General features: G+C 44.0%; 1 protein-coding gene across 5 annotated transcripts in view; it reads right to left on the bottom strand.

Annotated features, from left to right (window-relative positions):
• KLHL29 (kelch like family member 29) overlaps positions 1-17213 on the bottom strand; it is a 414305-nt gene that overhangs the window by 140350 nt on the left and 256742 nt on the right. For 4 of the 5 annotated variants that reach the window (XM_071807102.1, XM_071807103.1, XM_071807104.1 and 1 more), the window contains 3 exons: positions 10631-10744; positions 4372-4513; positions 3106-3648 (listed from right to left, as the gene is read on the bottom strand). In XM_071807102.1, coding sequence (XP_071663203.1) covers positions 3106-3648; positions 4372-4513; positions 10631-10744 — 799 coding nt within the window. The remainder of the gene's footprint in view (positions 1-3105; positions 3649-4371; positions 4514-10630; positions 10745-17213) is intronic. The other variant, XM_065835600.2, reaches the window with a different exon arrangement.

The raw sequence follows: 17213 nt of genomic DNA, 5'->3' as shown, positions 1-17213 counted from the left end.
CAATTCTTGTTATCAAAATGTATTTTTTGCAGAGCCACAGAAATGACTCTTTCAGTCACATAAATGAGATCTCTTGACCTATTGCAAATGAGAATGCATATTAGCATATTAGCCTTTAACTTCTGGAAACTTATTTACTTTTCTTTAGAAACAGCCACGTAAGAAACCTAGATCTGCATGAATTCAGTATGATATGGCCCAAACACGTACACAGCCAGATGAAAGATAATTATGGGAAATAAAACATGATGTTTCAAACCAGCTCTCTAATAAAGTCTAAAAATATAAGAAACTCTGTCATATTAACCAGTGAGAACTGCTCTTTCACTTAAGGGATACTTGGGTAATTATTCAAACCTGTACAAGACTGGATTGTCAAGTGAAATCATAATACAGAGCATCTCAGGATAATGAGATAGATCTTAAGGCCATTAGCAGTGGCTCCTATTATAACACTGGCCAAGGTTCTCCAAGAAGGAGAGAGAATGTTTAAATGAAAGTTATAGAGAACTAGTTAGAACTTGAATATTTGAATAGCTCAGTGCTGTTTCACAGTTTCAATTCCTTCCTGGAGAGAAAAGTGCCTATCCTGTAAGACTGTGAAATCAGTCAGGCTTTAGGGACTGAAATCCCTGAGGGCAGATATTAAAACAAAAAATAATTTGAAAATCAAGCCACCTTGAAATCCATACAGTTTATATTAAGAATTTTATCCTAGCAAGGTTTTAGGGTCTAGTTAGACACTCAGCTGTCTTCTCTTTCCTGATTGTTTCTCTCATTTAAAACAACCAAATCCAACATGTATCTTCTCTGACTTAAGGTTTGACAAGAAGAATTATAGTTTTAGAAAGACTTTTAAGACTGGAAATGGAGGAGGAGATGACTTTTCCTCTATAAAATAGGTCCCGCTTATGAGACATTTGTATATGCATGCTTTGTTGTCTTGCATTTGTTTGTTTTTAACCACTACAGGGACAATTCAATAGCTCACGGTTGTAAATAGAGAAACTAGCTAATCCCTGGGAAAACACTTGTCTAGTTCGGAGTTTATCAAGTACAGTGTGGCTAATGTGTCAGGAGCTGGATTAGAAATACTGCTTGTTTTAAAATCCTCCTTCTGAGCCTCTCCTAGGTACCAAGGATTCCAAACAGCAGCCCAGAGTCCGGCCTGGCATGCCCGGCACGCTCCAGTGAGGAACTCTCCTCCTCACCTTGGCAAACATCTCAACCACCCGCGCTCAGCGGTGCTCGGACAACCAGACCAGCCTAGGGCTTCCAGCAGTCGAAGCAAGAACGCTGACTAAGACTTTGCAAATCAAATATTAAAAGACTGCTTAAATATTTTATGATCTTTTTACTTAGGCTCGGATTTGAAGTTTACTTCATCCGCCAGCCAGAGATACGGTGAAGGTTAATTGATGAAGGAAGAGTAAATAACAGCTGATGCTGCTGGCCCCAAGTATGCGAGCCGGTTAAGAGTATTCCCAACCTCGAGTGAGCCGTCACTGACGTGCTCATTTGTCTCACTAGGTTAGTGTCACCAGGGCTCAGATATGTGATCAAATTACCGCAGTGAAAGTGGTTTAAGCTTATGTGTTTTCTCTTGTATTGTATATTTGCACGTCTCCAGTGACACCGAGTAATCCTTTAAATTGTGTTAATTTGATCATGTATCCGAGTATCCAGTGCGGCAAATCGGGATAGGTGGCTCTGAAAAGTGGAGATGATGCCTTTTAGAAGACAAATAGTTTCCAAGGAGAAGAGAGACATCCAGCAGAACCACTACAGCTCCATTTACCAGGACTGGAGCATAAATCTCCTTTCTCCTTCTACAAAATCAAGGGTCTGCAATATACAAACCTGACCGGACAAATTGCTTTTGTGGATTTTGATATTTTTTTTGTAAAGGGAAAGAACTAACCAAACTCTTACAAAGCAACCGTTGGTCAATTTTTGGCTACCTGACTGGCCCAGTAGCACTTAGAGCCCATCTAGATCTTAAAGAAAACTTCAGGAGCTCACCATTCAGCAAGCGTTCTCATCATAGCTGGGGCTTGGAGTCGAAAATGTAAAAGCAATCCAAATATTTAGCTTTAGAAAAGTACCGCTGAGCTTGTGGCTGGACTCCTTTTCAGGAGACATTTGGTAAGGATTTGCACATACCAAAGTACAATTTACGTAATGAGCAGGAAGAGTTATTGGACTAATCATTTTTAATAGAGATTCCTCGTCTTTAATACAGAACTACACAATAGAACTTAATAGCTTGTGGCAAGTAAATAATTTACACGTGGACTGTGTCTGAATACAAATGTATACATAAAATATCACAGACTTAATGAAGCCTTTGGGGTGTTTTTTTTAAAATCAATTTAATTGATTTTGCTGATAGGTCTGCATTTATATTTTTGCAAGCTGCATTTCGCTTTACCTGCACATGCGGCGCAGTCACGGTTTTTAAGGGAGGCAGGGAAAACTCTGCAAATGAAATTGGAAGCTAAGTACACAGAGTGTAGGGATTTTTGAAGTGTCTAGGGTAAGACACTCTGAAATAACACTCCAACGTGACCCAACGGTGTGGCTCATTTACAAACCACTTCTCAGAAAAGGTCAACCTCTCAGGAACGCTCATGACTATTCAGGGTGTTTTGCAGCGTTTGAGCCCAATGAAGCTGGTAATGAAGAGTTTTTCCCTCAACGTTGAACGTTTGGCGTTGTTCAGCTTTGATCCACAGGGTTACCTGCATTTGGGCTCTTACTAGCGAGGGGAGAAGACAACGGCTGAAGAGGGTGGTCGGTGTTGTGACTAAGGCACAACCGAAGCCAGAAGGAAAGCGGCTGGATGGAAACACGGGCATGTGTTTCACAGGGAGAGGCGCCAGGTGACGGCTGCTTCGCCACCGCAAGCACCAGCTTCTCCGACTGTTTTTCCCTACAAAACACACCCGCAGCTCGTCGTCCCTCTTCCTAAGGCACCGCTTTTGTCATCATCAACTCACAAACGCTATGCAGCAAAGAAAAGCGTGGAGACAGACCTGGAGAGAGCGGCGGGGAGATCTGCCGCCCTCCTCGCCCCCGCGCAGGGCGGAGCCGCCCCCCTCTTACCTTTGGGGTGCCAGGGGTCCGTGAACTCGTACTTCCCCACGCCGATGGTCCGCAGCATCTGCACCCCGTTGGTGTTGTCCGGGCCCCCCGCCGCGTTGGGGGGCAGCGGGGCGGCCGCCTGCCCGTTGGCGGTGGGCGCGCTGCTGGGCAGGGCGGCCGAGGGCAGGGCGGGCGGCGGCGGCGGCAGCATGGGGCAGGCCAGGTGGCCGTTGCCCACCGCCCCGGGGCCCGGGTGGGCCACCGGGCCCACGCCGCTCATGGAGGACATGCTGAGGGGCTGGCTGTTGGTGTACAAGGGCTGGCTCTGGAGGTTGACCACCATGTTGCTGAGCGGCTGGGAGGGCTGCGGCTGGAGCTGGTAGTGGGCCGGCATCAGCGGGAGCTGGGGGGTGACGTGCGGAGGCAGGGAGGGGGTGACACCGATGACGGGGGCCGGGACGCTGGCGGCCGGGCTGAAGGTGGGCGGCTGCGTCATCCCGTAGGAGTGGGAGATGAGGGCGGGCTGGCTGCCGGCCGCCACCGTGGTGACCCAGGGCGCTGCACCTGCGGCACGAAGGAAAGGCCGGCAATGGCGGCGGGCTGGCTCGGCAGACAACACAAACAACCCTCCCGCTCCCGAATCGCGCCCACGCGCCCTTCTGCTCCGCGGCACCTAAAGCGGTTCGGGGTCTGGAACCATTCCCAGAGCATAAGTGCTTAAAATTGCCACGGCGGTGCAAGCGCAATTGTTAAAATACTCCTCGGGTGACACGCAGCGCGTTTGCGGTTTTACGTGTTTTGCGCTTTATGCGGCTTAAGTGCACGCTTGCAAGAAAATTAACCTCTTTCCCCACCGCGCTTTCATGGCTCCCTGACAAACACTCTGTGTGTATAATAATGGTGCTCCAGCCACTACAAAAAGATTGTAATTAGGCGTCTGGCATAGCAGCACAATGCGTGATATGTGTCTGGAAGCTGGAAATCATTTCAGGTAGCTCTGGACATAAAAGAGGTCTTAAAGTATTACAGAGTGCCTTTTCCTCTAGTGAAGGCAGAGAAGGAGGGAAAAAATCACTTTAATGAACTTGCAGGCATCTTAATACATTTATATTAGCCCCAGCACAGAGGAAACTTGAGGGGTCTTTACTATGAGAGAAAAACCCTGCTAAAGAATAAAGAAAAGGCTCACAATGAAGTCTAATTTACAGAGGCAAATGGAGATAGTGCATTGAATTTGCTCTGAATGATTTTTCCCTTGTAGAATCACAAATAAGATTAGAAACATACCTGGGTTTTCATTCTCCCTCATCTGTTTAGATGGAGGCTCATCAGTGTCCCAGGGTGTGGACTGATTGATGGGTGTCTGTCCCCACCTGACACTCGTTGCAAGCCCTTGAGGCTGATTTTCAGTCTTGGAAATGCAAGGTGTCTACCAGAGAGAAAGAAAAATACAGAATAAAAATGTTTAGGCTATTGGGAATAATTACTGTTCCTCATAACTAGTAACTTGCTTGTTGTTTGTTTGTTACAGTCCAAGAGGATATCCTAAAATCTTTAAACAGCATTCTCCTCCACGCTTGCATGACACGTCTGTATGGAAAATACAATATATTTAAAATAAATACTTCAGGACATTTGATAGATCCATCTTAAAAAAATATCCAAACCAAACTAGCATTTTCAGAAATAAGATGCTTCTTTTCCCTTGCAAATAAAAGAACCCCAACACCCACATATGGTAATATCCATTCAGTCACAGCTTACATAAAGTGAGACAATCTTCTGTTTGCTCAATCTCTTCCAAAAACGGTGAGTTTTATTTAGCAGAAGGCAGAACAAGAGAGACTTATTTACAACTGTAGGACAAATTACTGTAGAACAGTAAAAAGAAGTCCCAGTATTTACTGTCTGTCAACCCTTAAAATTGAATGCCGATAAAAAAAAGGCAGCATAACAGTCACAGGTCGCTAAAGTGGGTATGTTGGCAGTTCTTCAGAGACGTTAAAATAACTGTAAAGCAGGGGAAGTATTGGGGCTGAATCATCATCAAAGGGGATATGATCTGAAAGAGATTTCTTGGCAAAGAAACTATCACATGGATTTAAATGCTAAGCCAGCCCCCCCCTGCAGTTTTTGAGAGATCTTCCCAAACAACCATGTCTTTGCTGAGAAAAGGCCCGTAGAAAACGAGGGTGCTCCAACAGGTCTCATTTATTTAACTCCACGGCGTATTTCATTGCTGGAAGATTAAAAGTTTTCTTGTTTTGTTTTTACGTGTGTCAGAACCTCTAAACCAGGAAAACGGAACCAGCTGCCTATCGCTGAATGACTATTGAGGACTGACGCCATAAAGAACAGGAGACCAGTCTGAGCAATCACTTGTTTGCCTTCCATCTGGGAAGTAATTCAGCCCCGAGACGGGGTACAGCGGCTCCATAAAAGCCCTGGGTCACCTAGTCCCAGTGAAATCTCTGTCAACACCAGCAGCTTTTTTCCCCATCACCAGTACCTCAATCACTCAATGAAAAGAAGTCATTAGCGAACCCATTTATACCCTCTGCAAATAAACACACACCTTTCCCAAGCCCATCACTCATTCCTCAGCTTTTTAAACCTACCGGAGGAACCTGAACTGACATCTCTGTGAGCTCTTCTGTCCTGCAAGGCTCTCTCCTTTCTCCAAATACCTCCGACATCCATCACCCGCTGCCTTTTCCACCTGAGCTTTATCCTCCCTGGCTCTGGGAGCCAGCAGTCCCGGTGCAGACCCTGACGGAGGACGGAGGACTAGAGATGCTACAGACTTTGTTAAACACAGTTGATCACAAGGAAATATGATTCTTAGTGTCTCCTTTTTTGGTGTGGAATCTGGAAGTGAGAATTTTCAGCTTGTGTCCAAACTAAGCGGTTTATATCTATATATTTACGTGTTTAAAAAGCCTTTAACTTCTCCAGGTTTTCTTCCACTTTACTGTAAAGAAGGACAATGATGTTCAGGTTTTAGACTCTCATTTCCTTCTGCCCCCACCATTTTAATTTTCTTAACTTCTCAAACCTTCTATAACTTTTGCAAATGAGTCAGGAAAGGCAAAAAGAGATGACATGCAGGCAAGCAAGAGCTTTAAGATTCCTTCTGTTGTATTCACGGCAAAGAAAGGGCAGGAGAGGAAGAAAGAAATCTCAGTTTTGAAACAGTTTCTATTTATAAGTTGTCCTGGGAAAGGCTTAATCTGAATACTTTTAGCTTTTCCATTGTACGAGGTCTTTGACACAGAGGGATATAACGCTGCTGGTGGTTTACCAGTTCATGTTAGCAGTGTCCCTTTGGATCCAGCTAAACTGTTTAACCGTGGCCAAAGTGCTCTACAGTAAAAGAAGAAATAAGAACAAAAAAAGCACCACCAGCATTCTCTGCCTATGGATCAGCTAAGATACTTCCCCCAGAAACATTATTATTTATCCCAAAGCAAAGCTTCAAAAACCAGCAAATGCAATGTGGAGAAGTTGGCATCTTTATGAATCAGCAAGAAGGACAGGAGGACTCACAACCCAAATTACGCCCCACGTGTTCCACACGTGGCATCCGTGTGTTGCATCTCCTTGTTCTACGGGCTGGGTCTCCTAAGCAGGTTTACAATCCCTACACTTCTCATTATTGTGTGGCATTGTGGAGATGTGCAACATCTTCTGTAACTTCGTTATATCCCCAAGCTGCTTCAAAACAGTGTCGGGCTGCAACAAGAAAAATTATCCCTGTACCTTAAATAATGCAGAAGCACACACATGCTATAATTTTAAAACAATCCATATGTTCTGTGCAGAGTGGGTAAGAGAGGGAGAATGTGACTCCGCTCTCCTAAATCCTACAAAAATCTTGTTGCCTATTTTGCAACTGAAAGCTTGCCCTCCAAAAAACCTGAGCACCAGATCAGGCACATTTCAAACTGGTAGAGTTTGCCCCTGAATCCAGCTCTAAATTCCATACTTCGAGCATTAATAAAGAGGAAGGAGATTTGCAGGTTTGCTGTCAATAAACACTTCTGCTTCCACAAAATGCTGGGTGTTTCCCAAATGTCTTCTCACTAAATATGCTCGCAAAAGCCGCTTCTTAGAGGCTCAGTGCATTTCCATGCACAAGTTCAGCACATTCCTTCCCAACCGTACCCCTGAGCTTGTGTTTATTTGATCAGAAAGAGCCTGAGATTGGTTGGTATGAAATCAAAACACGCATTCATGAAACACAGTTTAGACAATAATGGTGGTGGAAACAGAAAAAATAGCTTATTGAATTTCTCTTTTTTTTTTTTTTTAATATCTATACTTCTGGTCTCTGATCTAATTTCTACATTATTTTTCTTAATACATGAAGGATTACATTACAAGTGTTACATGCCTCTGATCCGACTGCGGCAATTACTGATTTGTGTATCTGGAAAGCAAAATTATTTGCAACATTATCAAACAGAGGAACTTTCTGTCCATGCGCTCAGGCACACGATGGCACTCTATTTGATGCTTTTAATGTACAACATAAATGACCAAAAAAATGGCCTGTATTATGCTAGTTGTGCAGGGGGAAGAGATGTGTTCCATTAGTGATCCGCAGACTTCACAGAAACTAATTGTACTACGTTACACTTTTATCTTTAGCTTTCATGTCAGATGCTTGTTTGAATTAAACACAAAACACATGAAAAAAGGAAATGCATTACAAAATCTACTGGGTATACATTTTAAAATACTGCCAAACGTCTATTTACAGGAAAAGACAAGGAGGTTTCTAAAAGGTCTGTTGAAGCCTGGCTAGTCAAGAGCGGCACTGGTTGTTTGATTGCCTGGAATTCATGGGAGACTACGACGATTATTGAAGCAACCATCAGCATCTTTGTAGCACCCCTAAAATGTTCAATCTGTGCTCTCTGTCACCCCAAGTTCAAATGTGAGGATTTTTTTCTCTTCTGTTGGAAATAATCATTAAGAACAAATGAAATGTTCAGTTGAAGCTCGCATTTCACCTCCCGCCTGCCTCTTTGAACTCCAGCGGTGACCAATCTCCCAGCTATAAGGAAATTAACTGCAATACGGATGTACAGGCAGAACAGAGCAAGATGGAACAATTTCAGAACTACATGAGACTAACACAGACAAGTTGCCAGGTCGTCGATTTTTTGTAGCTCAAACAGTCATAAACCATGGCCCATAGGCAACAGTAATTGGTGTACAGCTGGTCCACTGAACCTTATTAAATTAAAACATTAAAAACCTTCAGATTCATGGGGCTTTGCGGAATATCCACAAGAAAGTTCATGAGTTCACAGCAATCAGCTGGTGCTGAAGACTGGGAATTAGTGATTCGGTCTATAGCGCATCAGTTTACATGGTCACTATTAGGTGGCATAGCTACAACTAAGCCTGACTTTAAGTCCAAAGCTTTACAAATCTTTGATGAAATAAGACATGAACTTTTAGCAAGACCTTTTGTACATCAATGGAAAAATAAAACCTACCGCGCTGCTACCAGCATTACAGAGTATGTTAGCGGAATTAAAAACAACCACCAAAACCCAACAACAAAAATTCCCATATGATTTTCCCCAGGGTCAACAACACCAAGCACTTCCTGGGAGGTCCTTATAAACACATTGGAGCAATCTCCCCAAAGGCTTGTAAAACTGCTGACATCCATCCTGCCACGGCTCCGGGTGCTGAGACCTATTCAAACAGTTTCATGAGCAAAAAAGAACTAATCTGGAGAGAGGGATCCTATTTGCGCTTCCCAGCCACCAAAATTATTTTACTACGGCCTTCATTTAAAGTGATGGATGAGAAGTAGTGATTCTCTGTTCCAATTATCCAAAAGAGATTGGGAATGGCAGCTTAATACTAAGCTAATGTATCCAATATGCAACCCACTTGATTTTTTCTCCCCATTGAAAATAAAAAGGCTAAGAGGCATGCATGCATAGAGGCAAACATTTTCCTCCCACAGATTCAGGTTTTGTGGCCTGTCATGGGTAAAAGCAACTTCAATTTAATGAGGGAATTCCTTTTAAAGCTGTTAGCTGTGTCTCGCTCTAACAAGTAATGACTGGTGGCCCTGGTTGGGTTTTAAGCCTGAACGTGTCTGGTGCTCTAAAAAGCTCAGTGGTCTCTGCACCAAAGAGTTTATGGTCTAATTTGTAGTTCACGCTGCTAAATATTGCATGACACAGGTATTATTTGTGTGCATGGGGCACGTACATTAAATCTGAACCACACAGGGACAGATTTTCATCCGGGGTAGAATCCTATGCTGCGTTGGACAGAATCCCAAGCGTATTTCCGAGTCTAGTCTGTGGCCAAAGATGCTCTTAAGGATGGATGCTGCCCTTTGAAAGATGCAATGATGACAGCAACATCTCCCTAGCACTGGTCATTGGGCTGGGCTACAGAAATGAAACAGTTGTTTTAAGAGAGGGCTGTATTGTAATGTATTAAAAACCTAAGAGATACGGATAGGCCAGCGTGCAAGAGGAACAGAATGAGCTGTCCTGCTGTAAAACCTCATTCAAGAAGTTGCTCATGGGTGGAGAGAAGAACTCGTCTACCTTACAGCTCCCATCACCAGGCAATTCTGCGATGACACAGCATTGTTTTTCTCTTTCCAAAGCTAATGCTGGAGCAGCGAGAAAGTGAATAATACAGTTAACTCACAGGAAAAATGTTGCCACCCTGCATAAAGGACAAAAGAAGTCTTAGTTTCCTCTCGAGTGGAGAGAATAATTCAATACCAGCATCTCAACCACCATCCATGGACGTGCCGGGGTGAGCTCTGGAGCGCTGAGGTGTCGCCTCCAGGCGAGACACGTGGCTCAGCAGCGGGGTACGGGCTGCATCCATCCCCATTTTCAGAGGATTTAAAGACACCCCCACCGCAGGGTTAGGGACACAGGCCTGGAGAAACCTGGGGGTGCAATGGGGCCCACGTCCCAGACACACACAACTGCCCTCACCCAGCCCCGGCTCCTGAGTACCCAGCCCGAGGGCTGCTCAGGGGGCAGATGGATAAATATGTCCAGCTTCTCCTCCCCACCTCCCAACATCAACCCCATCATTCCTGAACTGAATCTCTTTGCTGTCTCATTCCCATTTGAGCCTTGGTGACCCTCCTAAACACATCATCAGCCAAATTCCCAAGCTCTGGCAATGCAATGGAAGGGAACTCCACACCAGGAATGGGTCAACTGCTGCTGTCTCATTAACTCCTTATAAAGCTCCCTGTCCACAGTGGCTGCAGCTCTGGGGAAGCAAGAGGAGGAATGAGGTTATGAAAAGGGGGGAGAAAGATGGGATAGAAGAAAGTTGTGAATTGACCATAGGGGGTATCTATTTATTTTTGGTGGCTGCCCTGCCCGGGACAACCACTGCTCTCACACCAGCGCTCCAGTCAGGTGCTCAGCGTTAGGTGGGAATGAATGAGGGACCATGGAATGACAAGAAACGCTTCATAAATGGCACTTTGTATGCTGTCTTGGGAAATTTCACCAGCAGAGGCTCAGGTACTCACCCAGCTGCCTTCGTTTCTCAGCGAGAACATCAGGGAACGGAGCTGAGGTATCGAACCGAGGTCCCGGCTGCGACACTTGCTGCTCCAGGACACCAGGGACATCAGCGCACGACACTGGGTTCGAGCACAGAAGCCCCACTTTAGCCTGAGCAGAACCTCCTCTGCTAACACGGTCGGCATGCAGATCAACCCCGAACCAGAGCAAAGCTACCAACGCAAAATCATCCGGCACCGGAGGAAAACGCGCACCGTCAGGAGCATCGTACTGCAGAGAACATGCACTGCGCAAGGGGAGAGGGCTGCGAGGGATCCCGCAGGCATCCCGTGCTGGAGGGAGATAAATCCAGTCCATCATAAGTGCTTTTTGTCAGAGGACAAGAGGAAATATGGGTAATAATGGAATAAGTGCTTGTCAGACCAGAATCCCAAGGGCGTACAAAGGATGTAACCCTTGTGTACTGGCAAAGCTACTCAAGAATGACCTGACGGCAGATCGCTTGAGAACTAAATGTTTATCTTGAATGCAAATGCTGGCCACTGATAAAGTCAGGAATCGCTCCACATGGCATTTTTGGTCTCAAATTTCCCATTAATTTCTTTTAATCATCCAAACAGGACCCGGAATTTCATTCTGGATCAGGGCCTAAAGCATTAGAGATAAAGAGAGGAATACTTATAAAGTAAAAGCTGTGTCTCTTTAGGCTCCAATCCCGACATTAATTCACTTCTGTTCAAGTTCCCTTTTGCTGTATTGGATGCCGACATTTTACATTCAAGCCCTCTGAATTCAGTGTTTCAATTGTAGTACACACTCCGTGGCAGGAAAGTGCATGTTCTCTGCCTACACAGCAGGCACATAAAAACCAAAAAAAAAACCAACAAAAAAAAGGAGAAAAAAAGCAAACCAAGATAAACCTGTGTGTGTTGAACAGTGCTGCATGATATTACTGATTTATTAACGTGGCTTGATCAATAAGGCTATCATCAAGGGCACATTTAGTTTGCACATAAATTTCACTTTCTAACAAGCACTTTTGTGTGTTCACTTTGGTTTCCATGATCTGATCTGGGTCTCAGGAAGCTTTCTTTAAGGGAGAACAGAGAATTCTTTTTCTAAGGAAAGGATCAAAGTATACCCGGTCAACTCTCAAACAAAAGGACAGTCAGTACTGTAGAAACAGTGTGCTTACCTTTCACAGCAACAAAGAAAAATAAGCCTATAGGTCCAGATTTATCGCTGCCTTAAATCCATCAGCATCAACTGAGCTGTTAAATTGTGGCTGAATTTGGTGCGTAGTAATTTAAAAATTTCAACTTTCTTTGAGAGCGTTCCATCAGTAGGATGCTAATTCAATGCATAATTTAAACTCCACTGTCCTTTAACTCAGCGTTTGTAAATAATTAAAAAAGAACTAAAAATCCTTTTACATTTATAAAGCTGCCCGCCCCCCCCCTTTTCTACTGCAAAACAACAAAGACTCTTCAATCAAGAATTTATTTATTCTTTAAATCTAAGAGTAAAAGCTGTATTAAAGATGAGGAGAAACTGATTTACAAGATAAAACAATTAGCTCTGGGATATGTACATTAAGACTAATAAATTTCACATCATATTTTAAAGGAGTGGAGGAGGAATCCCAGATATATTAGATTTTATTCAAATGCTAGTGAAATGTTCAATTAAGAGCATCTTGCGAAGGTAAGTTATGCAGTCACTGAAATTAAGATGTGAAAAACAGGATTAGAGCGCTGCATCTCTCAAAGAGCTTAGACACTATAATAATCCAGCCCTTTTCCTACACACAAGATAACATCTACAATCTGGCTATTCCTGTAATTGCTCTGGTCTTGTTAAAATTTGGGTTGTGCAGAAGAAACACAAATATATTATCCAGTAAAAAATACTAAAATAATACACTGCATTCCCTTTTAATCTAAAAACATGTATCTCAATGGTTCTTATTAAAATATAGATACATTTTTTTTTCCCTGTGCAGACAGATGAAAATGCATTTCAAGGCTCAAACAAGTCTGTGCACAAACAGCTCGAACCCATCAATCTCCCAGTTGGTTCTTAAAAGAAGCCAAACATACACCAAGCTGTTCCGACCACACATGAGTGGCAGATCCTTTTTGGGAATGAGCTCTCGAGATGCAACCCGGCTCCCATCAGATTCAGAGCTCTAAGAACACGAGAAGTTCAGCGCGGGATCGGGCACTCGGGCAGTCATTTAATTTGATTTACAATAGAGTGCTAATATATGTTCTTTTCTGGAGACACAGGCACCGTTTTCTCCCATTTTTCTGCTCTGTCGGTTTGACATCAAAGCTTTCCTGCTCATTTTGTTCCCATCTCTCCACACCACCACTAAGAACCTATCCGGTTCTCCCGTTTCCCTGCGGCAGAACTGATCCATAGACTGGCATGAACGCTCCAGCTGCCCTGACCATCATCCTTCTAAAAGATTTATGGCAAACAAATCGCATACCAAGCTATAAATCTAGCAAATGGCTATTAGACATATCTTGCTGTCCACAGCCGCACAATTTAAAGTAAAACTGATAATGGTATATCTGTGGTTAGTGTTACCAGTAGGCCTGCCAAAATTGGGCTACGTTACCAGGCTCTTTATCTTTTCCCCAAGGATCTCACTCTTATTTTTTGGGGTGTGAATCAGATGATCCTTCAATATTGCTCTGTTCATGGCAACTTGTGATGCTAAATAGTCCTTTGCCATCCAAGGATAAATAACTACCATTAAGATTAAGCCCTACTTAGATTTCCTTCAACAACAAATTGCTTTACATTCCTTTTCTTTTTGATTCCTTTAAGATTAAATTCTTCTAGGTGTCCAATTTGGGCGACTGGACTCATAAAAAAGAGGACACCCAGCAAGAGTGGGGAGTTTAGCCAAAGACCTTTGAAAATCCTGTTATTTATCTTTTAAAGAAAATTTATGTCACCAAAAACATAAAACCTCCTACTCTCTTTGCTCCTGGGAGGTTAAACACAAAGCAAACCACCTCTATAAATAATCTCCCGCTCAAAAAAAACTTCACGGTGACAGAGAGGGGTTATGGTGAGCCCGAAATATCCCAGATTGGTTCTGTAAGCCATGTAGGGAAGGACAGGCTAAAATTAAACGACCTTTGGTCGGGATACCTCACCTACAACAGCAAGTTGTGATCCGATCTTCCTAATTCTCCTGCTCTGCTGTCACAGGTCACGGCCCATCAGAAGCTGCTGTTTCTGCTGGGATGGGTGCAGGGCAGACGGAGCCCTCGGGGCCCCCCAGGATGAACGGCCAGGGACACCAGCCCGGGTTCTTTGCAGATAAAACCCCATAAGAGGGAGCACGTCCCCTGCTGAGCTTGCTGGGGCTTTCGGGAGAGGGAAAGCTGTTCTTTGTATGGTCATTGTCTTCAAAGGACAAACCAAGCCTTGGTTTGTGGTAATAAAGCTTCAGGTAGAACACGAATCTATATATATCTAACATGGGTCACAAATATTGATTAGAGTGAGAGAAGAGTAAAAACAGGACCAAACACCCACTTAAAATATATATATATATATATATATATATATATATAATCTTTGTTGCAAATCCAAAATCTCCTTCCCCACCCATAGCACAGTTCTTGGAGAAACTGTGACCTTCAGTCAAGCTCTGACCGTACACCGGACTATCTGGACCTTATTAGAAAAAAACACTGAGCCTTATCTTGGTTTTTTACATGTAATGGTGATTCTGTGCCAAATCCAAACACAGATCACATGTCCATTCCCTAAAAATCACCGAGTCATTAAGAAAGTTGAGTCAGTGAGCAAGACTCCCCATCCAACACCCAACAGCCCTGACTCAGAAAGGACCACAGAGTTTGTGGGATTAAGATGCTCTGAGAGGAGACGTAAAGTCGGACTAGATGGTCATGGTAGAGCCCTGCCAACTGGAATACTCCTGTTCTATACTAGTCTAGTCTAGCCCACTTTAAATAAACAATTAAATAAGCATATGTATATTTACATATACATATATATAAATCTCTTCCCTTGTATTACTGAAATGTGGATGCTATTAAAATGCTTGTCTCTGCTTCTTTCTAAAGAAACTCCAAACTCCATGTACTGAGGAGGAAAAACAAGAGGTAAAAGCTGACAGGCCAGCTGAGGATATGCTTTTCTAATGCTGCATTTGATTAATTATGTGATTTATTTTCAATGACTGGCTCAATCAATCCTGATCAAATTAACAAAGACAATGATCAGAAATACCAGACTAAAACACAACACTGATGATTTGGTTCCAGGGGATCCAATCAAATGAAACAGGATTAAATTAACCAGTGATCGGATTAAGCAGAAGATGTTGTATAAAGTCAGAGAAGTATCGGTACTTGGGGCCATTTGCTGTGTCTGTACGTTGTCATTTCCAGCTCTTCCTACAGCTCTGAATAAACTTAAAATAAAACTGTTTTTCCTAGGTATCAGAAGGGTAATGTGGAAGTAGTAGTAATAACAATAACAACTATTTATATCATTATTACTATTATTTCCCAGTACTACGGTATCTGGGGCTCTGCTACAGTAGGGACCTCATAAAGAAAAAGTACACCCTCCTACACCCCCACCCCAGCAGTCTGCACCTGAAGGAGTTTACAGTCTGTGTGCACCACACGGAGATCAAAAGGTGACAGAATATCCGGATACAATCAAAAAGGCAGAAAAACCCATTTAATTCTACAACGTTAGCAAAGCGCAAAGATGAAAAAGCTACTGTTCAACAACGAGCATTAATGAAAGTTGCCAGCGAGACAGCTAGAAATGTAGTTCTTACCTGAAAATCAAAGTAAATACAAGTATCACAGGGAAAGTACTTCCATTTGCTGTGTACTGACCTAAACCTTAAGCAGCCAACAAGGTCCTACAGCACTGAACAGAGACATACCTTCAAATGCCTGGAGCTCACGCTGGTTGAGCTGCACCCATTAGTAACCAGCTGTAAAGCCCAAAGCTAAATAAAAGAAAGAACGGGCACCACAGAAACCAGCTCATTTGGAACTAAGTAGGAAAACAAATGTTGGGAGTTAAACTGAGCTCAATTCCTGCCCTATTTTTTCATCAAGAGAATACTTTAAAAACTAAACTTGAGAGATGTGGAGAGGTATTACAGAATCACAGAGTGGCTGGGGTTGGAAGGGACCTCTGGAGGTCACCCAGTCCAACCCACCTGCTAAAGCAGGTTCACCAGAGCAGATCACGCAGGAAGGTATCCAGGTGGGTTTGAATGTCTCCAGAGAAGGAGACTCCACTGCCTCTCTGGGCAGCCTGTTCCAGGGCTCTGGCACCTCAAAGGAACGAAGTTTCTCCTCATGTTCAGATGGAACCTCCTGTGCTTCAGTCTGTGCCCGTTGCCCCATATCCTGTCACTGGGCACCACTGAACAGAGTCTGGTCCCATCCTCTTGACACCCACTCTTGAGATATTTATAAACATTGATGAGATCCCCTCTCAGCTTCTCTTCTCCAGGCTGAACAGACCCAGCTCTCCCAGTCTCTCCTCATAAGAAAGATGCTCCAGACTCCTCATCATCTTCATAGCCCTTGCTGGACTCCCTCCAGTAATTCCCTGTCCTTCTTAAACTGGGGAGCCCAGAACTGGACACAGAACTGCAGATGTGGACTCACTGGGGCAGAATAGAGGGGGAGGAACAACCTCCCTCAACCTGCTGGTCACACTTTTCGTAATGCACCCCAGGTACCATTGGTCTTCTTGGCCACAAGGGCACATTGCTGGCTCATAGTCAACCAGAACTCCCAAGTCCTCTTCTGCAGAGCTGCTTTCCAGCAGGTCCGCCCCGACCTGTACTGGTGCCTGGGGTTGTTCCTCCACAGGTGCAGGGCCCCACACTTGCCCTTGTTGAACACCATCAAGTTCTTCTCCAGCCTGACCAGGTCTTGCTGAATGGCAGCACAGAATTCTGGTGTGTCAGCCCTTCCAGTTTGGTATCATCAGCAAACTTGCTTTCCTAAGGACTATTAATAAAACAGCTTTAGGATGCTGGCGGGCAGCCCCACTAGCGAATCCTGGCCCACATGCTACCAAAAATAAACAAACAAAAAGGAGTATGCTTGTAATCAGAAGAAAGGCCAAAGCACATGTAAACAGGTCAGATCCAAATCAACTGTCCCACCCATCTTGTGTCTCTTACAGAAGCATTCAGGAGTTGTATGGGAAGACTCCTTCCCTATCGCTTGGTACCGTACTACTTCAGTTTCTAGCTTTACATCAACCAGCACCTGTAAGCAGACATCACGTCCATCGTGCGAATGGGTACCTGTCACGTGATGGGATTTAGTCACTTGTGATCACCCTAGGACTTCCCATGCACACGGGGAATGGACCAAGCTCAGCATTTTGGCAATGGATAGCTGACCTCTGGAGTGCGAGTTGGTCTCTGTCCCCGATGAAACCACTGGAAACATCAGACAAACTTCCGATGGCCAGCAAGATCAAGGTTCACCCACCGGACATGGTTTGTATGGCCATGGCCACGTGTCCCACCCTTGCAGTTCATCGTTTACA

This window comes from Patagioenas fasciata, chromosome 3 (genome assembly GCF_037038585.1).
Source record: "Patagioenas fasciata isolate bPatFas1 chromosome 3, bPatFas1.hap1, whole genome shotgun sequence".
NCBI classification, from domain to species: Eukaryota; Metazoa; Chordata; class Aves; order Columbiformes; family Columbidae; genus Patagioenas; species Patagioenas fasciata.
This window is presented reverse-complemented; position numbering and strand designations above follow the sequence as displayed.